General features: G+C 38.4%; 1 protein-coding gene across 3 annotated transcripts in view; it reads left to right on the forward strand.

Annotated features, from left to right (window-relative positions):
* Nucleotides 1-24,916, forward strand: part of mei-41 (meiotic 41) — a 183,829-nt gene that overhangs the window by 157,159 nt on the left and 1,754 nt on the right. For all 3 annotated transcript variants that reach the window (XM_070097851.1, XM_070097852.1, XM_070097853.1), the window contains exons 44-48: nucleotides 6,249-6,356; nucleotides 9,358-9,611; nucleotides 17,063-17,216; nucleotides 18,208-18,315; nucleotides 22,104-22,238. In XM_070097851.1, the coding sequence (XP_069953952.1) occupies nucleotides 6,249-6,356; nucleotides 9,358-9,611; nucleotides 17,063-17,216; nucleotides 18,208-18,315; nucleotides 22,104-22,238 (759 nt within the window). The remainder of the gene's footprint in view (nucleotides 1-6,248; nucleotides 6,357-9,357; nucleotides 9,612-17,062; nucleotides 17,217-18,207; nucleotides 18,316-22,103; nucleotides 22,239-24,916) is intronic.

Here is a 24,916-nt window from a genome sequence, read left to right on the forward strand (position 1 = left end):
CACCCATTCTCAAGGCACTGTATGATTTACAGGTTTAGCATTTTCCTTGGAAAATAATAATAATAATAATGTTGCCAGTGTATGGAATAGGTGGTAGGGTACTGAAAGCAGTTAAGAGTTTTTATGAGATTAGTGAGGCTCAGGAATGCTGATGTCACTATGGTTGTTTAACATATTTATAGATGGGGGTTGTAAAAGAACTGAATGTAGGGGTGTTGGGGAGAGGTGTGGGATTAAAGTAAATGTAGAATCTAACACAAAGTAGGAGTTGTCACAGTTGCTTTTGGGAGATTCTGAAGAGAAGTTGCAGAGGCTGGTGGACAAATTTGGGAGGGTGGGTGCAGGAGGAAAGAGGAGTGATTAGTGGAATGATGAGGTTAATGGTGTGATAAGGGAGAAAAATTTTGCTGATGATAGGTTTTTACAAAACTGAAGTGATATAAAAAGGGTGGAGTATGTGGAAAGCAAAAGAGAGGTGAAGAGAGTGGTGAGGGAGTGCAAAAGAAGAGCAAATGATAGAATGGGTGAGGTGGGAAGATGGCAGGAATATTTTGAGGAACTGTTAAATGTTGAAGAGAGGGAGGCAGTAATTTTATGCACTCGTCAGGGAGGTATAACATCTTTTAGGAGTGAAGAAGAGCCAGATGTGAGTGTGGGGAGGTGTGTGAGGCATTAGGTAGAATGAAAAGGAATAAAGCAGCTGGAACTGATGGGATCATGACAGAAATGTTAAAAGCAGGGGGATGGGGGAATGTAGTGTTGGAGTGGTTGGTATTTTTGTTCAATAAATGTACGAAAGAGAGGAAGGTATCTAGGGACTAGCAGAGAGCATGCATAGTTCCTTTATATAAAGGAAAAGAGGGACAAGAGAGTGTAAAAATTATGGGGGAACAACCCTACTGAGTATACCAGGTAAAGTGTATGGTAGGGTTATTATTGAAAGAATTAGAGGTAAGAGGGAGAGCAGAATCTCAGATGGACAAGGAGGCTTTAGAATGGGTTAGGGATGTGTAGACCAAGTGTTTACATTGAAGCATATAAGTGAAAAAAATTTAGGTAAATATAGGGAAGTTTTTGTTTTTATGGATTTAGAAAAGGCATTTGATAGGGTGGATAGTGGAGCAATGTAGCCAATGTTGCAAGTGTATGGAATAGGTAGTACCTTACTAAATTCTGTAAAGAGTTTTTGAGGATAGTGTGGCTCAGGGAGAGGGAGATTACTTTCCAGTGAAAGTAGGCCTTACCTAGAGTATACCTGGAGAGGGTTACAGGGGTCAACGCCCCTGCGGCTCGGTCTGAGACCAGGCCTTAGACAGGCATGCGTAATGTCATCATGGTCATTTAACATATTTATAGATGGGGCTGTAAAAGAAGTTAATGCTCATTTGCTTGGAATTGCTAAACACCACAGATGATGATGTTGAAGATTTGGCAGTAAAGATAGAAAACCAAAACCTTGTCATTGTGGTTGTATACAAGCCCCCAGATGCAACTTCCCAACAATTCAAGGAACAGCTCTTAAAAACTGTGGATATCTTACAGGGTATTTTTTTCTTTCTGTTGTTAAAGTACTTCTCTATCTCTATCTCTATCATATCTTTTTTTTTAACCCAGCTTGCTTCTCTTAATTTGCCAAGTATCCTTCTGTGTATCATCATATCAAAAGCCTTCTTGCTGTCTAGGAATGTGCATTTCACCCATATTTCTCATACCTATTCGACATCTGTTAATTTGTCATGTATGTAGGATTAGTAATGCTCAACATTACAAACATAAATCCATTTTTTGGTTTTGTAAAAAATCTAGAAATTTTTTCTGCAATTTACATGTTACACTTGTTGAAGGCACTAGTCTGTATCATTCCTTGTGATTTCCCTGTTGCTTTTTTGTTAGATTTTTTCTTCATGGATTACAGTATCCTACATCCCTAACCTGGGCTTCACTCTCCACATAAAATTATTTTACTGCTTATAGTAACTTACCACTTATTCCATACATTTGCAACTTATGCTGTATTGTTTCCCTATTCACCCTATTGTATGGCTTATCTAAATCAGTGAATGCAACAGAGTTCCTTACCCTTATACAACTATTGTCTGCTTAAATGCTTCAGTGCAAACATTTGGTCTACACATTACATGTGCCCTACCCCTTGTAGACCCTCCTTGTTCCTCTGCAATCCTAGTTTCTGTCTTTCCCCAATCTCTGTTTATTAATAATGATTCTACCATCTCTTTACTCAGTATACTCAACAGGCTTACACTCCTATAATTCTTACTCTCTCTTGTCCACACTTTTCTTATACATAGGAACTATGCATACTGTCTACCAGTCCCTAGGTGCCTTCCTTTTTGTAGTCCATATATTCAGCAGAATGACTTCAAGAGTGTATCAGTCTGTAGTGGAAGGAAGGCGGGGTAGGGGTCAGCCTAGGAAAGGTTGGAGGGAGGGGGTAAAGGAGGTTTTGTGTGCGAGGGGCTTGGACTTCCAGCAGGCGTGCGTGAGCGTGTTTGATAGGAGTGAATGGAGACGAATGGTTTTTAATACTTGACGTGCTGTTGGAGTGTGAGCAAAGTAACATTTATGAAGGGGTTCAGGGAAACCGGCAGGCCGGACTTGAGTCCTGGAGATGGGAAGTACAGTGCCTGCACTCTGAAGGAGGGGTGTTAATGTTGCAGTTTAAAAACTGTAGTGTAAAGCACCCTTCTGGCAAGACAGTGATGGAGTGAATGATGGTGAAAGTTTTTCTTTTTCGGGCCACCCTGCCTTGATGGGAATCAGCCAGTGTGATAATAAAAAAAAAAAATAATACTCAGCAAATTCACAAGCCACTCCAGAATTATATCCCCACCTGTATTTAATATGAAAAGAAGTTGGATGTCCTGGCCCTAAGCGAAACAAAGCTGAACGGGGTAGGAGAGTTTCAGTGGGGGGAAATAAATGGGATTAAATCTGGAGTATCTGAGAGAGTTAGAGCAAAGGAAGGGGTATCAGTAATGTTAAATGATCAGTTATGGAAGGAGAAAAGAGAATATGAATGTGTAAATTCAAGAATTATGTGGATTAAAGTAAAGGTTGGATGCGAGAAGTGGGTCATAATAAGCGTGTATGCACCTGGAGAAGAGAGGAATGCAGAGGAGAGAGAGAGATTTTGGGAGATGTTAAGTGAATGTATAGGAGCCTTTGAACCAAGTGAGAGAGTAATTGTGGTAGGGGACCTGAATGCTAAAGTAGGAGAAACTTTTAGAGAGGGTGTGGTAGGTAAGTTTGGGGTGCCAGGTGTAAATGATAATGGGAGCCCTTTGATTGAACTTTGTATAGAAAGGGGTTTAGTTATAGGTAATACATATTTTAAGAAAAAGAGGATAAATAAGTATACAAGATATGATGTAGGGCGAAATGACAGTAGTTTGTTGGATTATGTATTGGTAGATAAAAGACTGTTGAGTAGACTTCAGGATGTACATGTTTATAGAGGGGCCACAGATATATCAGATCACTTTCTAGTTGTAGCTACACTGAGAGTAAAAGGTAGATGGGATACAAGGAGAATAGAAGCATCAGGGAAGAGAGAGGTGAAGGTTTATAAACTAAAAGAGGAGGCAGTTAGGGTAAGATATAAACAGCTATTGGAGGATAGATGGGCTAATGAGAGCATAGGCAATGGGGTCGAAGAGGTATGGGGTAGGTTTAAAAATGTAGTGTTAGAGTGTTCAGCAGAAGTTTGTGGTTACAGGAAAGTGGGTGCAGGAGGGAAGAGGAGCGATTGGTGGAATGATGATGTAAAGAGAGTAGTAAGGGAGAAAAAGTTAGCATATGAGAAGTTTTTACAAAGTAAAAGTGATGCAAGGAGGGAAGAGTATATGGAGAAAAAGAGAGGTTAAGAGAGTGGTGAAGCAATGTAAAAAGAGAGCAAATGAGAGAGTGGGTGAGATGTTATCAACAAATTTTGTTGAAAATAAGAAAAAGTTTTGGAGTGAGATTAACAAGTTAAGAAAGACTAGAGAACAAATGGATTTGTCAGTTAAAAATAGGAGAGGAGAGTTATTAAATGGAGAGTTAGAGGTATTGGGAAGATGGAGGGAATATTTTGAGGAATTGTTAAATGTTGATGAAGATAGGGAAGCTGTGATTTCGTGTATAGGGCAAGGAGGAATAACATCTTGTAGGAGTGAGGAAGAACCAGTTGTGAGTGTGGGGGAAGTTCGTGAGGCAGTAGGTAAAATGAAAGGGGGTAAGGCAGCCGGGATTGATGGGATAAAGATAGAAATGTTAAAAGTAGGTGGGGATATAGTTTTGGAGTGGTTGGTGCAATTATTTAATAAATGTATGGAAGAGGGTAAGGTAACTAGGGATTGGCAGAGAGCATGCATAGTTCCTTTGTATAAAGGCAAAGGGGATAAAAGAGAGTGCAAAAATTATAGGGGGATAAGTCTGTTGAGTATACCTGGTAAAGTGTATGGTAGAGTTATAATTTAAACAATTAAGAGTAAGACGGAGAATAGGATAGCAGATGAACAAGGAGGCTTTAGGAAAGGTAGGGGGTGTGTGGACCAGGTGTTTACAGTGAAACATATAAGTGAGCAGTATTTAGATAAGGCTAAAGAGGTCTTTGTGGCATTTATGGATTTGGAAAAGGCGTATGACAGGGTGGATAGGGGGGCAATGTGGCAGATGTTGCAAGTGTATGGTGTAGGAGGTAGGTTACTGAAAGCAGTGAAGAGTTTTTACGAGGATAGTGAGGCTCAAGTTAGAGTATGTAGGAAAGAGGGAAATTTTTTCCCAGTAAAAGTAAGCCTTAGACAAGGATGTGTGATGTCACCATGGTTGTTTAATATATTGATAGATGGGGTTGTAAGAGAAGTAAATGCGAGGGTCTTGGCAAGAGGTGTGGAGTTAAAAGATAAAGAATCACACACAAAGTGGGAGTTGTCACAGCTGCTCTTTGCTGATGACACTGTGCTCTTGGGAGATTCTGAAGAGAAGTTGCAGAGATTGGTGGATGAATTTGGTAGGGTGTGCAAAAGAAGAAAATTAAAGGTGAATACAGGAAAGAGTAAGGTTATGAGGATAAAAAGATTAGGTGATGAAAGATTGAATATCAGATTGGAAGGAGAGAGTATGGAGGAGGTGAACGTATTCAGATATTTGGGAGTGGACGTGTCAGCGGATGGGTCTATGAAAGATGAGGTGAATCATAGAATTGATGAGGGAAAAAGAGTGAGTGGTGCACTTAGGAGTCTGTGGAGACAAAGAACTTTGTCCTTGGAGGCAAAGAGGGGAATGTATGAGAGTATAGTTTTACCAACGCTCTTATATGGGTGTGAAGCGTGGGTGATGAATGTTGCAGCGAGGAGAAGGCTGGAGGCAGTGGAGATGTCATGTCTGAGGGCAATGTGTGGTGTGAATATAATGCAGAGAATTCGTAGTTTGGAAGTTAGGAGGAGGTGCGGGATTACCAAAACTGTTGTCCAGAGGGCTGAGGAAGGGTTGTTGAGGTGGTTCGGACATGTAGAGAGAATGGAGCGAAGCAGAATGACTTCAAGAGTGTATCAGTCTGTAGTGGAAGGAAGGCAGGGTAGGGGTCGGCCTAGGAAAGGTTGGAGGGAGGGGGTAAAGGAGGTTTTGTGTGCGAGAGGCTTGGACTTCCAGCAGGCATGCGTGAGCATGTTTGATAGGAGTGAATGGAGACAAATGGTTTTTAATACTTGACGTGCTGTTGGAGTGTGAGCAAAGTAACATTTATGAAGGGATTCAGGGAAACCGGCAGGCCGGACTTGAGTCCTGGAGATGGGAAGTACAGTGCCTGCACTCTGAAGGAGGGGTGTTAATGTTGCAGTTTAAAAACTGTAGTGTAAAGCACCCTTCTGGCAAGACAGTGATGGAGTGAATGATGGTGAAAGTTTTTCTTTTTCGGGCCACCCTGCCTTGGTGGGAATCGGCCAGTGTGATAATAAAAAAATAAATAAAAATATATTTAATATCTCAAATCTTAATCCCATATGTCCCACCTGCTCTACCCTGTTTCATTCTACCCTCTGCCTCATTCACTGGCTCATATTACTTCTACCTGAAGTTGTTCCTCACTGCGTAGTGCATGATATCACTTGCTCAATTTCATCATCAACATTAAATAACTCCTCAGATATTTTTTTTTTTTTATGCATAACAAAATATGGCTTATTATTTGCTTCATATTCATCAGCTGTATGTTTTTCCTGGATGTAATGCATTAATGTATTTTTCAGGATGATCTACGCAAAGACTGCCGATTGATGGAATTCAATAATTTTGCCAATCGATGTCTTTTGCTAGACCCTGAGTCAAGAAAACGGGATCTCCATATCAGAACCTATGTAAGTAGTGTTAATATAACTAATAATGTAAGGAGTAATAAAACACTTGTACTTAATTTTATACTGATTGGCTTAATTTGTTGATAGAATCAATGCTGTGAAAAATTTGATGTTTTATTTGCTGGCTGGTATTTTTTATTATTAAAGTCTGAGCTCTTCTTTATTGTATAATTTCATAAACTCTACTGTATGTGTTCATAAACTCTTCTTTATTGTATATTTTCATAAACTCTCACTTAAAATATCACAAGTGTTATTTTAACTTGTAATTCATACCAGGGAAGGTATAACAAAAGACAGGGAGATGGTATAATGGGGGACAGGGAGACGATATAATGGAGGACAGGGAGGAAAGTATAATGGAGGACAGGGAAGAAAGTATAACAGAGGACAGAGAAGTATAATGAAGGAGAGAGGAAGGTATAATATAGGACAGGAAGGAAGGTATAATGGAAGACAGGGAATTAATTATAATGGAGGACTGGGATTATTTCCACGATCATAACAATAACACACCATTCTCGATTTAATGACCTTAGTCCATTAAATATGAAAATCGGTTTGCTCAGCATATATCAACTATAATAGTTCTGGTTAAATCTAGGATTGTCTGCAATAATAATAATGGACAATTCTGATTTAACAGATTTCTTCAAAATCAATTTACCTAGCAGGCTATAACAATAATGGACAAGTTTGGATTTAACAGACTTTGTATTCTCTGGGTCCTGTCTGGATACAGATTTTTGTCTGTAAATTAAAAATCCTTTAAATCGGGGTCCAGTAAATCAAGGTGATAATGCATTTGCAAATTTACTGACTTCAGAAGTATAGTAACAAGTTTACACAGTCATGAATTCAGTCACTAAAACATTACAATGTGTGGCTATGAGTTATTTACAATGCCCAGTAACTAGCAAGATTATTATTATTATTAAAATCAAAAAGAAGCGCTAAGCCACAAGGGCTATACAGCAACTAGCAAGATATGATTGAATTTAGACAAGTTACACTGGTTATGAGTTATTCGAAATAGGCAACATAAAGGTATTTCCCCAGAATGGGCTGGTAAAATGGCATTGTATAAAATTCTGACACATTTCTTGAACATTGATGAGTGAGTTGTCTCTGAATTCATAAATTTTATTACATTCCAGCTTATAATGATGCAGAATGTGATGATAGTTTCTTTGCCAGTGTTTTTTTTTTATTATGTCTACATCAAATGTTGATGCACACTCCCAGAAGTACTTGTAGCCCAGTCAAAGCCAGGCAGTAATGACATCCAAGAATCTGCAAATTTTATTGAATGCACCATTTTATTGCATGCTAGTATGATGATAGATGGACTGACAGATGTCGGTCTCCTTCGTTGAAGCTCAGTTGAAGTTTATTCCTAGTACTGGCCTCAAACTGCTAGTCAACAGCCTGAAGTTGTGATCTACTCCCTCATTGAAGATGCATGCGTTTGTTAATTCATCAGTTTTATCGTGCATTTGAAGGCTAATATGAGAAGGAATCCACAAAAGGTGTACTCTGAATTCACTGTCTACAATCCTGTCATACCTGTGTCTGACTTCTGACATGAGCATGACTCAATTGACACACACAGTTAAGAGCATTTATAGATGATTGGGAATCGCTTACAAAGTGTCAATTTTAAGTACATGGACACATTTGGATGCAAGAGATATAACAAACAATTCAGTTTGAAGAGTGGAAGTTCAGTTATTGATGCATTCTTCAACTTCCACATTGGAGCCATCAGTGTGGAAGCTGTATGACAACAATGGCACTACCAACTGTGTAAGTGATGAACAGAACCATCAATATACATAATTTGTAGAAGCCAATACTGCATGGCCAAGGCATCAGTACAGTTTAAGGCATCATGCTTAGCTTCGAAACAAAACTTGATGAAGAGTTCTCCTTATTTCTACAGCTCATTCCCACCTTGCTGGAAATCACAGAAAAGACACACCTCCCTTATTTTTACAGCCCTGTATGACACTAGAATCAAAACAGGATATGAAAGAACATTTTATTATAATTTGCAAAGCTTACCATAGCCACACTACAGTACCTCTTAAGTTCTAAAGCTCATAATTGTATGCAATTAACACTCATAGGCTTCTCTAGTGCAGAGTTCCACCATCTCACTTTTCTCATCATCCAATAGAGTTCAAAAGTGTCATTGAGTGCTAAAAGTGTAGGTTACCAGCACTTTTTCTTCCATTGATGGGTGTTACTGGCTGCCTTCAGTAATTAATGTTTCTCTATTCTTAATATAATGCTGTAATATGATTTTTGTTGTGTCACTATGAATACTTTATTAGAATTATTGTAGATGAATGGTTCAGAGAACTGACATGTTGTTGAATTAGACACATGTGCAACTCTTGGGTATCTTGGGAATTCTTCACTTGCCTAACCCTTGGGCACGACCTACTTCCACATTGAACAAATGTGACACCACCTACAACTGCTGCCCCTCTCCTGTCTACGGTTTATAAGCTGCTTCTCCGCTCATATGCCGTATTCTATTCAAGATTGATGGACTGACCACATCGACTCAAGGCTGAGGGACTGATTACCTCATTCTCCTCCTGTTCTTCAAGTTTCTCCTTTGTATGGACTGATGAAGCCACTGTGTGGCGAAACGTTTCCTCAATAAAGATACCCAAGAGTTGCACATGTGTCTAATTCAACAACATTAGAATTATTGTTAAAACCCCTTCTCCTATATACATTACTAAATTTAAAAAGTTTCATTTTTCTTTTTAGGTCACCTTGCCTCAGTGGGATGTGGCCGTTTTGTTGAAAAAAAAAAATTGTCAACTTTCATAGATCTAAATAGTCTAGTAAAAAATACATAACTCTCAGAAGAAATTCTTATTTTTCTTAATTTTTATAACAAATGTAACTACTTTTATATTTACATGTGTCATTTGGAGAATCTAACATACTTTGCTAGCATAAAAGTATAATGTATTCTTTCTAGGCTGTTGTACCATTAAATGAAGAATGTGGCTTAATTGAGTGGATACAGAACCTGCATGGTTTGCGGCAGATTCTTCATACACTGTACAGAGATTCTGGCATTTTTATGTCAGCCCAGGAATTAAAACAAAGTATGTGTAAGCTAGACACACTCCTGGCTACTAAGAGAGATGTCTTCTTGAACAAGCTGGTCCCACGGCACCCTCCAGTCTTTGCCACTTGGTTCCTCCGAACCTTCCCAGACCCTCAAGCATGGTGAGATATTTAAGTCCAGCCTTCTCTACTTGTTTCTATATTTGTAGAATTTCTAGCTAGTGCTGACTCTCCCTATGAGAAAAAGAAATGGGCTTGAGATGATGGTGGTAGCAGTGATGTTATTACTCGTTGTAATTAAATTATAGAATCACTGTACAGTGGTACCTCAGGATACAAATTTTTTTCATTCCAGAAGGCTGTTCCAGTGCCAATACCGAACAAATTTGCTCCCATAAGGAATAATGTAAATCAGATTAATCCGTTTCAGACCCCCAAAAATACACTTACAAAAGCACTTACATAAATACGCTTACATAATTGTTCGAGTTTTGAGCTGTTCGTATCCCAAGGTACCACTGTACTTTATGAATAGCAGTAATGAGTGGATATGTGTTTTTTTTTTTATATTTGACATGTTGCTGAAGTATTAAGTCAGTAATATGTATAAAGGAATTTGAGGTTAAATCAGTTAGCCATATTTGAGTTTTGGAGGTGGAAAGTAGTTTGTGCACTCTCAAATTAAAAAATTTTTTTTCTTCATTTATTTCTGTATAGTTTGTTTTCTTACTTTAACATACATATTATTATTATAATCAAAACCAAGTGCTAAACCCACTAAGGTCACACAGCTTTAACATACACAGTAGTGCAAGATTGGGATGAATCTTACCAAAAAGGACTATATGAAGTGAAACAGAGTGAGAATGAAGGAAAGAGGTGATATAAAGATTTAGCCAAGTAACCAATGAGACCAAGAATTTACACTGAATAATCCAGCTAGCAGGCAGGTACAGCTGCATGAAATAAAAGTATTTTACACAAAAGTATTTTACACAAAAAGGGCAAATTATCAACATATGCATTATTAGAGGATTCAAATATTATTGCTCTGGGTAAATCCTGATTTAATCTGAACAGTTCTACTAACCCATTCTCCTTTATAGTATGAGCCCTACAGGTTTAGTGCTTCCCATGATTATAATTACAATTTGAGAAATTAAAGGTGTTTAGGGAATTTTGAGCAAAGCAAGAATAGCTTTATTGGACCTGAATAGGAGTTCGAGCACCCACTGAGCACGTGACCATTTGAGATCGGAGGGCATGGTTGACAAGATTTGTCATGCTGTTGCAGTGTAAACAGGGGCAGCTGCAGACTTTTTTGTATTTAGGGGTGTTAGACTTAAGGATGGCTGTATTGATGAACAAGCGCATGTGCAAAGTTGGGTATCTTTATTGTTGAAACGTTTCACCTGAACAATAGGCTTCTTCAGTCAGATACGGAGGAGAATAAATTGGTTATCTTGTTAGAAAGGGATGAGAGGGAACCCACATTTTACAGAGGAAATTCACCATTTTTATTTAAAAGTGTATATTACAAATCAATATATATAGAAATATTTTCTAAAGATCTTTGTATCCTTATATAAGAGTGAGAAAACAAATGTGCCTATCAAATAAGAATAATAATTACATGAAATTACATCAGTATAGAATAAAGAATAAAAAGGCACAATACTGTGACTGGAACAATGCACCAATAACCTACACATAGAAGAACGAAACTTTTGACTGGCTCTCTTCCCTTCACACTTGTGTGACTAGTTTATGGTCCAAGCCAGATAACGTCATCATAAGTTTCATTCTCCTTTTTTTTTTTTTTTTTTTTTTTTTTTCAAACAAGTCGGTCGTCTCCCACCGAGGCAGGGTGACCCCAAAAAGAAAGAAAATCCCCAAAAAGAAAATACTTTCATCATCATTCAACACTTTCACCACACTCACACATTATCACTGCTTTTGCAGAGGTGCCCAGAATACAACAGTTTAGAAGCATATACGTATAAAGATACACAACATATCCCTCCAAACTGCCAATATCCCAAACCACTCCTTTAAAGTGCAGGCATTGTACTTCATTGTACTTTCATTCTCCTATGTGTGGGTTATTTGTGTATTACATCAATATTATTATCATCATTATTATTATAATCATGGGGAGCGCTAAACCCGTAGGATTATACAGCGCATGTGGGGGGGATGGAAGGTATTCAGGCTCAATTCAGGGAACTGAAGCACAGATCCAATTTCCTAGATCAAGAGCCCCTCACCAATGTCAAGGAACCTCCCTGAGGGGATTACATCAATATACATATATTCAGTGGTACCCCGAGTTTCAGCCATAATTCGTTCCAGAAGGCTGTTCAAGTGCCATTACCAAACAAATTTGTTCCCATAAGGAATAATGTAAATTAGATTAGTCCATTTTAGACCCCCAAAAATACACTTACAAAAGCACTTACAATGATACACTTGAAGATTGTCGTTTTTTCTTAAACCATTTATCACACTTACATAATTGTTCGAGTTGAGAGGTGGCCGAAACACGGAGTACCACAGTATACATATATGCCATCAAAGTAACAATATTCAACCTGGCCTTATTATTGTCATATGTAGCTAGTACAAAACAGATTCATTCTACTCTCAAATGAGAGATTAAGGATAACTGAAAAAATGATTGCAGTGTGATTATTTTTGTCGTTATGGTTGGAAGGAAACATACTAATGATACCTTCTGGCTATTTGTTTTTTGTACCCATAGGTTATCTCCATGGCGAAGTGGAACAGAATTCTTCCTCCGTAAGCCATGCGTGTCATAAGAGGCGACTAAAATGCCAGGAGCAAGGGGCTAGTAACCCCTTCTCCTGTATATATTATTAAATGTAAAAGAAGAAACTTTCATTTTTTCTTTTGGGCCACCCCTCTCAGTGGGATACAGCCAGTGCATTGAAAGGAAAAGGTATAACTGCCACTTGTTCTGCTATCATTAGTATTGTTCCTCAAGTAAGTTTTCGTCAGTCACAAGCAGGACAAACTACGTTCAGATTTCTTTTTGTTTTCAACGAACCGGCCGTATCCCACCGAGGCAGGGTGACCTAAAAAGAAAAACAAAATACACACACTTTAAATTAGGGGTTACTAGCCCCTTGTTCCTGGCATTTTAGTTGCCTCTTACGACACACATGGCTTACGAAGGAAGAATTCTGTTCCACTTCCTCATGGGGACATTCAGAATTAACCCTTTCAGGGTCGAGACCCCCAATCCTGAACACACTCTTGGGGTCGAAAAATTTAAAAAAAAAAAAAAATTCTTATGAAATGATAGAGAATCTTTTCCCGATGGTAATGACACCAAAAGTATGAAATTTTATGGAAAAACTTAGGGAATTATGCTCTTGCGAAGTTAGCGATCTCGACAATATTTACGCATTGGCGATTTCACCCACTTTGAGCCCTATTTTCAGCTAATTTCAATGTTCCAGTCGACTAAAATCAGTTATTTCGTTAGAACTCCATTTGTTTTATTGAACGAGTACAAGAAACCGCCCATTTACTAATTTCAACTATCCATGAAGTGGTCAAAAATTGGCAATTTGGCCAATTTCACACAAATTTCAAAAGATGCCAATTTCAAAATAGGGTCCAGAATAAACAAGACAGATATTCCTGGCACTAAAATACCATTTTCTCTGTTCATTAGTCACGTCTCCAGGCCACTCTTATATTACTCTTGCTTTCCATTTTGAATTTTTATTCTCACAAAAAACAGAAGATTTACTGTTATGCAGACTACTGTATTATTGTAAAAATGGTATAAATAATATCAGCGCACTTGTGAAAGACTATTAGACTCATCAGTTGACGTTTATTGGATGCATGGCGTGATTTGTTTACTCTTGAACATCAGCAAAAATCAAACATTTCCACTACTCTGAGCTCAATTTCAAGGTACATGTACTTTTCTTTGTGAAACCAATCAAAATCATCTCTATTTCTGTAATATATCTTCCATTCTATCAAAAGAGACCAAGAAAACGAGAATACAACCATAAATACCATACCAAAATACACTTTAAGGTAGCTGTTTTAAACCAAAAACATGGTCGTGTTTTTTTTCTCATTATACACTGCGTGTTGCAGGATTTTTTTTATACTGCGCACACTGACCACACAGACCCTTTCTTTCATATGTAGGCCTACCAGCTTTCTTCCACTCTATTTGAACACGCTAGAATTTACACATACAAGTATGGCACCGACCCTGAAAGGGTTAACTGGCTTAATTTGAATACCATTTTTTCATCAGTGTGTGCTTTGGGGGGCCAAATAAAATTATGAGGTGGCTGAAGAAAATTGTCGAGGGCCCTTCCTTAGTATTGCCACAGTGTGAATAAGGTCTAATAGTGGAATGTAATGTGACCAGCTAGAGACTTAATTTATGGAGTTAGGAAGTAGAGTAAGTGCACTTTAAAAGTGAAGTGGGAACATGATAACATCAGTATTGAATGTTGGGAAGTCTTCCATTTTGGAATGTGAACCTGTGAGTAAGAGTTGGTGAATGTATTTCATTTTGGTGGGAAGAGTAGAAATATACATGACCAGCAATTTATAGTAGTAGTGATAATAAAATGTTCTGGATCCTATTATTTGGCCATGACAAGATTAGAAATACCATTAGTAGTATTATATGTACAGAAATTGAGCTGAGAGGGTGCATTCAAACTATACAGAATAAACATTATTATTTTTATTATTATTTTTTTTATTATCACACTGGCCGATTCCCACCAAGGCAGGGTGGCCCGAAAAAGAAAAACTTTCACCATCATTCACTCCATCACTGTCTTGCCAGAAGGGTGCTTTACACTACAGTTTTTAAACTGCAACATTAACACCCCTCCTTCAGAGTGCAGGCACTGTACTTCCCATCTCCAGGACTCAAGTCCGGCCTACCGGTTTCCCTGAATCCCTTCATAAATGTTACTTTGCTCACACTCCAACAGCACGTCAAGTATTAAAAACCATTTGTCTCCATTCACTCCTGTCAAACACGCTCACGCATGCCTGCTGGAAGTCCAAGCCCCTCGCACACAAAACCTCCTTTACCCCCTCCCTCCAACCCTTCCTAGGCCGACCCCTACCCCGCCTTCCTTCCACTACAGACTGATACACTCTTGAAGTCATTCTGTTTCGCTCCATTCTCTCTACATGTCCGAACCACCTCAACAACCCTTCCTCAGCCCTCTGGACAACAGTTTTGGTAATCCCGCACCTCCTCCTAACTTCCAAACTACGAATTCTCTGCATTATATTCACACCACACATTGCCCTCAGACATGACATCTCCACTGCCTCCAGCCTTCTCCTCGCTGCAACATTCATCACCCACGCTTCACACCCATATAAGAGCGTTGGTAAAACTATACTCTCATACATTCCCCTCTTTGCCTCTAAGGACAAAGTTCTTTGTCTCCACAGACTCCTAAGTGCACCACTCACTCTTTTTCCCTCATCAATTCTATGATTCACCTCATCTTTCATAGACCCATCCGCTGACACGTCCACTCCCAAATATCTGAATACGTTCACCTCCTCCATACTCTCTCCCTCCAATCTGATATTCAATCTTTCATCACCTAATCTTTTTGTTATCCTCATAACCTTACTCTTTCCTGTATTCACCTTTAATTTTCTTCTTTTGCACACCCTACCAAATTCATCCACCAATCTCTGCAGCTTCTCTTCAGAATCTCCCAAAAGCACAGTGTCATCAGCAAAGAGCAGCTGTGACAACTCCCACTTTGTGTGTGATTCTTTATCTTTTAACTCCACGCCTCTTGCCAAGACCCTCGCATTTACTTCTCTTACAACCCCATCTATAAATATATTAAACAACCACGGTGACATCACACATCCTTGTCTAAGGCCTACTTTTACTGGGAAAAAATTTCCCTCTTTCCTACATACTCTAACTTGAGCCTCACTATCCTCGTAAAAACTCTTCACTGCTTTCAGTAACCTACCTCCTACACCATACACTTGCAACATCTGCCACATTGCCCCCCTATCCACCCTGTCATACGCCTTTTCCAAATCCATAAATGCCACAAAGACCTCTTTAGCCTTATCTAAATACTGTTCACTTATATGTTTCACTGTAAACACCTGGTCCACACACCCCCTACCTTTCCTAAACCCTCCTTGTTCATCTGCTATCCTATTCTCCGTCTTACTCTTAATTCTTTCAATTATAACTCTACCATACACTTTACCAGGTACACTCAACAGACTTATCCCCCTATAATTTTTGCACTGTCTTTTATCCCCTTTGCCTTTATACAAAGGAACTATGCATGCTCTCTGCCAATCACTAGGTACCTTACCCTCTTCCATACATTTATTAAATAATTGCACCAACCACTCCAAAACTATATCCCCACCTGCTTTTAACATTTCTATCTTTATCCCATCAATCCCGGCTGCCTTACCCCCTTTCATTTTACCTACTGCCTCACGAACTTCCCCCACACTCACAACTGGCTCTTCCTCACTCCTACAAGATGTTATTCCTCCTTGCCCTATACACGAAATCACAGCTTCCCTATCTTCATCAACATTTAACAATTCCTCAAAATATTCCCTCCATCTTCCCAATACCTCTAACTCTCCATTTAATAACTCTCCTCTCCTATTTTTAACTGACAAATCCATTTGTTCTCTAGGCTTTCTTAACTTGTTAATCTCACTCCAAAACTTTTTCTTATTTTCAACAAAATTTGTTGATAACAACTCACCCACTCTCTCATTTGCTTTCTTTTTACAATGCTTCACCACTCTCTTAACCTCTCTCTTTTTCTCCATATACTCTTCCCTCCTTGCATCACTTTTACTTTGTAAAAACTTCTCATATGCTAACTTTTTCTCCCTTACTACTCTCTTTACATCATCATTCCACCAATCGCTCCTCTTCCCTCCTGCACCCACTTTCCTGTAACCACAAACTTCTGCTGAACACTCTAACACTACATTTTTAAACCTACCCCATACCTCTTCGACCCCATTGCCTATGCTCTCATTAGCCCATCTATCCTCCAAAAGCTGTTTATATCTTACCCTAACTGCCTCCTCTTTTAGTTTATAAACCTTCACCTCTCTCTTCCCTGATGCTTCTATTCTCCTTGTATCCCATCTACCTTTTACTCTCAGTGTAGCTACAACTAGAAAGTGATCTGATATATCTGTGGCCCCTCTATAAACATGTACATCCTGAAGTCTAGTATGACTAATTATGTGTTTCTGTAACCTTGTGACTATCACCCTCTTACTACCACCTAATCTGGTGTATTAAAAGTATATTTAGCAGTGATTATCAGTGATGAACTACTGTAGTAGAATAAGGGAATATTTTTGGGTTGAGGGGAAGAGTATACATTCTGTTATGGTAAAGCTATGAAATTGTCATAGTTTTTTTTTGGCTTACCCTTCTCCAAATGCAAGGTATTTTTATGATGTGAACATGTTCATGGAATTATTATAGTGATAAATTGCCCACAAGGGTTTAGGTCTTTTGTGACTTGCATAATTTTTTCATAAAAGCTGTTTCTTAATTTCAGGTTAAGAGCAAGACTTGGCTATTGTCGCACCACAGCTGTCATGTCCATGGTGGGCTACATCCTTGGTCTGGGAGATAGACATGGGGAAAATATTCTTTTTGATGCCTCCTGTGGTGACACCGTTCACGTAGATTTCAACTGTCTCTTCAATAAGGTTAACAAGTGTTTTGTGGTTCACCACAGCATAACATATATAAACATATTTACACAGACTTTGCAGAGGCATTTGACATATGTGATCATGGAGTGATAGCACACAAAATGAGGGCCATAGGCATTATGGGGAAGGTAGGCAGATAGATTTTTGGGTTCCTAACACAACACAAAAAGTAGTAAACAGTAAAATCCAGCATTGGCGTGGTACAGAAGCTCAGTTTCCCAAGGCACTGTCCTAGCATCACTACTGTTTCTCATCCTCATAGCATTCATAGATAAAAACATCCATCAGTTTTGTATCATCATTTACAGATGACACTAAAATAAGCATGAAAGTCACTACGGTAGAAGACACTGAAAAATTACAGGAAGATATAAGCAGTGTTTTCCAATAGGCAGTGGAGAACAACATGATGTTCAGTGGTGATAAGTTCCAACTCAGAGGTATACACCCATGTATATTACAGTAGTTCCAAACACAAATAAGTATTGCATTTGCTGGCACTAACAATTTTTTTTTTTTAAATTCCCTAAAATATCACAGAAAGTAAACAAAGACCACCAGTCTGATAGACACTACAACTTTGTGCTTGACTGGCAGAAACTGAAAAGTTGAATGTTTAACCTTTTGGACATACGTTGATACTGTATTTTATGGTCTTTTTTTGGGGGGAAGGGGGGGAAGGAAAGGGGGTTCCATTTGTGCTGCATATATGTTAATTACAATAGTTAATTACACATATTCTAATATCCTCGAATATATGTGACCAACACAGGCTTGTCTTGTATACATCATATTTACCATACTTCTCGTATAATACGTACACTGATAACTTTGTCCTCTTTTTAATTCTTCCACTTGTGAATTTAAAGTATAGTATTATTACAGAACCATAGACTGTATAATGAGTGACTTAGCTTTGATTATTGGAGAGATCACCAGAGTAAAAGCAGTTTTAACCTTACTTTAATCAATTTAATATTTTCAGGGTGAAAGCTTTGACTGGCCTGAACGTGTACCATTCCGCCTGACGCATAATATGGTAAATGCGATGGGACCTACAGGTCATGAGGGCATCTATAGAAAGACTTGTGAGGTGAGACCTATCTTTGTCACTGTCCATAAGTCATGTCTCACATTTTGAAACAATTTTTTAAATCACATCAGGTCTCCAATAATCCATCCCTCATACATTTGATGATAGTACAAAAACTGCAAAATTTTATGGAAATTAAATATTTACTTTGTGTCTCGTAGTCCAAAATTGGTGTGCTATGAGAAACTATGCTATTATAATCATAGAAAGCACTAAACCAACAAAGGTCATACAGGACGAGAAACTACAGTAGTGAACTATTGAGTAAAAGTCATCATGCCCATTATTAACATTTTCCGCATGATAATGATAAAAGATATTGGCAGTTTGGAGAGATATATTGTGTATTTTTATATGTACAGGAAGGCCCCGCTTTACGGCGTTTCACTTTACGGCGTTCCGCTAATACGGTCATTTCAAATTATGACCAAAACTCGCTATACGGCTCCCCCCCCCTGACTTTCTAATACGGTCACCGCGCCCCACCCTGTTTGTTTACATTCTTCGTGAGCTCAGTAAGCACTAAGTCTCTCCATTTTGTCTGGAAACTCCAAAATTTCAAATGTTTTTAAAAGTTATTTCATATTTTATATATACTCTGATAATTATACTTATGTATACCTGTACCTAAATAAACTTACATACTGTGCTGGCATGCAGGTACACATTAAAATCAGTAAGAGTGTCTTATGTCTCCAGACGTCATATTAGTAATGATAATAATCATCGTATGTCGTATATTACGTTAAATACACATTTTCATTAATCCATCCATGATATTTTTTCAAAATTATATAATAAACACGATACATAACATAAAAAGATGTTAAATACACCCCACAATAGAATAAATAAACATAAATATGAGATGTGGTAGCAGAGGACTTGCACAAGTGACACCATATTAGAAATGCTAATAATAATAATAATAATAATAATCACCGAGTCTTATTAAATGTTGTATATTACGTTAATATACACATTTTCATTAATCCATCCATGATATTTTTTTCAAAATTATATAATAAACACGATACATAACATAAAAAGATGATAAATACACCCCACAATAGAATAAATAAACATAAATATGAGATGTCGTAGCCAGATAACTTGTACAAGTGATGCCAAGAATAACATTTTCTCTAATCTAACATAAGAGAAAATGTGTTACTGGGGGTAACTGTAGAAAATTATTCCTTTCGTATGTATGTAAGTAAGTTTATTCAGGTATACACAAATACAGTTACATAGATTATCATACATAACAACATATGTGTAGAGAACCTAGGATAACCCAAAAAAGTCAGAGTGACTTACTTCCATTGCCTTCACTCAGAGCTTCATTTCTTCTCAAAATGATGTTACATGAGAATGGGAGTGTTCTTCTTTATTTATTCTACCGTATCAATGTAGAGACAACCTGTACACAATGTAACTTGTACACAAACCAGACGTGTACACTTCGTTTACAAAACTTACCTTCGCCTGGTTTGTTTACATAACTCTGCGCCTGTCCTCTCTCATGCATTCATTCTTTCTCTCTCTCATTTATTCGTTTTATCTCATTTACTTACTCCTGACCCTACATTAAGACTACAAATATTTTAAGGTAAGTAATGAGTGAACTGTATATACATTTTATTGCTCTGGGATGCTTAAATATCATGGAATTGTATGTGGGTGGGGTGGCCTGGTATGGTAGCCTGGCTGACTACCATACATACCACACTTGATTTTTTACAATAAATACTACTCATCTCACCCTATATTTTAAGGTAAGTAATGAGTGAACTGTATATACATTTTATCGCTCTGGGATGCTTAAATATCATAGAATTGTATGTGGGTGGGGTGGCCTGGTATGGTAGCCTGGCTGACTACCATACATACCACACTTGATTTCTTACAATAAATACTACTTGTCTCACCCTAGATTAAGACTATAAATATTTTAAGATGAGTAATGAGTGCACTATGTGTGTATTGTACTTTTTATTGTTTTTTGATGCCTGGTTCTATTGCTAACTTAATATATGTTAGTGTAAACTTGTTATCTAGTGTTTGTATGCATTTGTAAGTGGAAAAAAAGGGTGTTCCACTTTACGGCGGTTTCCGCTTTATGGCGGTAGCCTGGAACCTAACCAGCCGTATAAGTGGGGCCTTCCTGTACTGTATATACTTCTAAGCTGTTGTATTCTGGGCACCTCTGCAAAAACAGTGATTATGTGTGAGTGAGGTGAAAGTGTTGAATGATGATGAAAGTATTTTCTTTTTGGGGATTTTCTTTCTCTTTGGATCACCCTGCCTCGATGGGAGACGGCCGACTTGTTGAAAAAAAAAAAAGATAAATGTGATAATTCACATTAATTAATGTATAACAAGATAAGTTTTCAACTTTTATTTACAAAGCAGTTACTCTTGCCATGCAATTAGCATTTTATTAATATTATTCTTACTGTTTTATATACCATGCCTAGAAAATTCATATTCTACATGTATACACTGTCCAGTTAAAAGTATGTATAATTATTACTGTATTTATTTAGGTTTGAATTTTTAAACTACAGTATATAAATAAATATTTTGGCATTATAAAAATAGTTAACACTTGTTTTACTTGTAACTGATAGGATATAAAAACATTACATTTTCTGTATTTGTTTATATACAGTGGAATCTCGGTTGTCGAATTTAATTTGTTCCAGATGTCAATTCGACAACCAAAATAGATGACAAACAAAGCAATTATTCCCGTAAAGAATAATGTAAATAGAATCAATTAATTCCAGTCCTCAAAGGACAGTGTAATAATTTATTAAAAATGTACTACTACTACATAAAACTGTAAAAATGGATACTAAAAGAAACTAACTGAAATACTGTACAGTAAATTAAAATTTAACTGCTGCTTATCTGTCAGAGGAAAGCTACTGGCATACTGGAAGCAGGAGGTGGAGGAGAGGGGTATGTTACTGCTGGGAAGGAGAGCTGCCTTTTATTAATATGCCAGGCAACTGTCCTTCTGGTGTTGTTTCTCTTTTTCTCTCTCTTAATCACTAACACCTTGTTCTGGCTCACTGGTTCTTTGTCTCACTAAGAACCTGTCCAATGAAGTTTGTTTCAGGCTCCATTTTAACGCTTAACTAAACCACCACCACTACCATTACCACAGCCAACACCACTGCCATCACCACTATATCTAAATCAAGACAGCAAACTCCTGCACCTCATGCCATTTAGCACACATTTCCTTGACAGGTGTAATGACAGTGGCTTATCTCACAATAAAAAAAAATTGCACCAAAACTGCAAAATAACAAAAAGGTTCACAAGATGCACAACAAAAACTCAAAGAGATGATTACAGTACGCGAGTTAGTGGCTATAGTGACTCAGACCCACTGTCGACTCATTGCCCAGTGCGCATTCTGTGAGCACATAACCCGAGCCATTCACATTGCCGGTTAACAGCCAAGAGAATGTACAAAAACCAAGACTTTTTTTTCTCAAATTCCTCATTCGAAAACTGATTGTTCAACAAGTAATGCAATCGACAACCGGGATTCCTCTGTATTTTCTTAGTGGTTCAAACTCGTGTAATTATATATATGTGTGTGTGTGTGTTATGTTTTATAGTAGTACAGTTGTACAACTCATGTTTCTGATTTTATTTTTAGCTTCAATCTGTGGAAGGTAAAGTTCTGCATGATTCTTTCTTCCCCAAAGGTTTTATAATTATTTTTGAATGTATTATCCACAAAATATTTTCAAATACTGCTGCTTTAGGTGACTATGCGAGTGATGCGTGAGAAACGCGACGCCCTAATGTCTGTCCTGCGGCCCTTCATCCATGACCCTCTGGTGGAGTGGTCTCGAGGTGATAAGAGTGCAAAAAATACAGGAGAGATCAACAATGAAAAGGTACACAGAGGGAATTATTTTCTTCTTTAACCCTTTGACTGTTTTGGTCGTATATATACGTCTTACGAGCCAGTGTTTCGGACATATATACAGTGGACCCCCGGTTCACGATATTAATCCGTTCCTGAGAGCTCATCGTAAACCAAAAATATCGGAAAACGAATCAATCTTCTCCATAAGAAATAATGGAAATCAAATTAATCCACGCAAGACACCCAAAAGTATGAAAAAAAAAACTTTTACCACATGAAATATTAAGTTTAATGCACACAAACTGAAGAAGACATGCACAGTTTGTAGTATGTACTCTACTAACAATAGAATACATTACACTTACCTTTAATGAAGATCTGGTGATGACTGATGGGATGGGAGGAGGGGAGAGTGTCGAACCCATTGTTTAGAAGGGGAATCCCCCACCATTAGGACTTGAGGTAGCAAGCCCTTTTCCGGGGTTACTTCCCTTCTTCTTTTAATGCCATTAGGACCAGCTTGAGAGTCACTGGACTTATGTCGCACAACATATCTGTCCATAGAGGCCTGTACCTCTCGTTCCTTTATGACTTTCCTAAAGTGGTTCACAACAGTGTCATTGTACAGGTTGCCAACACGGCTTGCAGTAGCTGTCTGAGGGTGATTTTCATCAAAAAAAGCTTTGCACTTCAAGCCACTTTGCACACATTTCCCTAATCTTTGAAGTAGGAACTTCTTCACTTTCTCCATCCCCTCCTCCAAAGCAGTTTCCTCAGATCTGGCCTCTTGCTGTTGAAGATGATCTAGCAGCTCATCAGTGGTTAGTTCGTCATTGTCCTCCTCCATCAACTCTTTAACATCCTCCCCACTAACCTCCAACCCCAAGGACTTCTCCAGTGCCACAATGGATTCCTCAACTTGCATAGGCTTCTCAGGGTTAGCCTCAAACCCTTCAAAATCCCTTTTGTCTACACATTCTGGCCACAGTTTTTCCAGGCAGAGCTCAAGGTCCTCTTAGTCACTCCCTCCCAAGTCTTACCTATGAGGTTTACAAATTGAGGATATTAAAGTGATCCTTCCAAAACTCCTTTAGAGTCAATAGAGTGTCTGTGGTCACTTCAAAGCACCTTTCAAACATAGCTTTTGCGTACAGTTCCTTGAAGTTGGAAATGACCTGCTGGTCCATGGGCTGCAGGAGAGGAGTGGTATTAGGAGGCAAAAACTTGACCTTAATGAAGCTCATGTCCCCAGAAAGTCACTCTGCCAAGTCTGTAGGATGACCAGGGGCATTGTCTAATACCAGGAGGCACTTAAGGTCTAATTTCTTTTCAATTAGGTAATTTTTCACATTGGGGGCAAATGTATGATATAACCAGTCATAGAAAAAGTCCCTAGTGACCCATGCCTTAGTGTTTGCCCTCCACAGCACACACAAATTAGCCTTGAGGATATTCTTTTGCCTGAACGCTCAGGGAGTTTGAGTGATACACCAATAAAGGCTTCACTTTGCAATCACCACTAGCATTGGCACACATCAGAAGAGTAAGCCTGTCTTTCATAGGCTTATGTCCTGGGAGTGCCTTTTCCTCCTGAGTAGGTCCTGCTTGGCAATTTCTTCCAAAACAGGCCTGTTTCGTCGCAATTAAACACATGTTCAGGTTTCATGTCTTCACTGTCTATGTAATCCTTGAATTCCTTCACATATTTTTCAGCTACTTTTTGGTCTGAACTGGCAGCCTCACCATGCCTAATCACACTATGTATGCCACTACGATTCTTAAATCTTTCAAACCAACCTTTGCTGGCCTTAAATTCACTCACATCACCACTAGTTGCAGGCAATTTCTTTACCACATCGTCATGCAACTGCCTAGCCTTTTCACAAATGATCGCTTGAGAGATGCTATCTCCTGCTATCTGTTTTTCATTTATCCACACTAATAACAGTCCCTCAACATTTTCTAACACTTGCGGTCGCTGTTTCGTAATCACAGTTGCACCTTTTGCAACAACAGCTTCTTTGATTGCCGTTTTCCTGGTCACTGTAGTAGAGATGGTTGATTGGGGTTTTGTATACAACTTGGCCAGCTCCGACACACGCACTCCACTTTCGTACTTTGCAATTATCTCTTTCTTCATTTCAATAGTCATTAGCACCCTTGGTCTCGAAGGGTTGGCACTACAAACTTTCTTGGGGCCCATGGTGACTTATTTTGCAGAAACAAGCACCAAAAACACTGTGATAATATGGAATGTACCGAATGTATCCTTAGATGCGAGCACATGGCTGGCTTGTAAACACTGGCACACATGGGGCAGTTCAGGCCACACGTGGACATGTCTCGGACGAATCGCGTATACCGGGTTTTGTAACGGGAACCGAGGCAAATTTTTTGCGATATAATGCATCGCATACCGGATTTATCGGATACCGATAGCATCGCGAACCGGGGGTCCACTGTATACTCAATAATTCTAGCGGCTTCAAATCAAGCAGGAGAAAACTGGTAGGCCCACATGTGTAGAGAATGGGTCTGTGTGGTCATTGTGCACCACATAAAATCCTGCAGCACGCAGTGCATAAGAAAAAAAAATTGACCGTTTTTTTTTTTTTTTTTTTTTTATTAAAATGCCGACTTTGAGGTGTATTTTCGTATAGTATTTATCGTTGTCTTCTCGTTTTCATGGTCTCACATGATAAAATG

The sequence above is a fragment of the Cherax quadricarinatus genome, chromosome 60, assembly GCF_038502225.1.
Source record: "Cherax quadricarinatus isolate ZL_2023a chromosome 60, ASM3850222v1, whole genome shotgun sequence".
NCBI lineage: Eukaryota > Metazoa > Arthropoda > Malacostraca > Decapoda > Parastacidae > Cherax > Cherax quadricarinatus.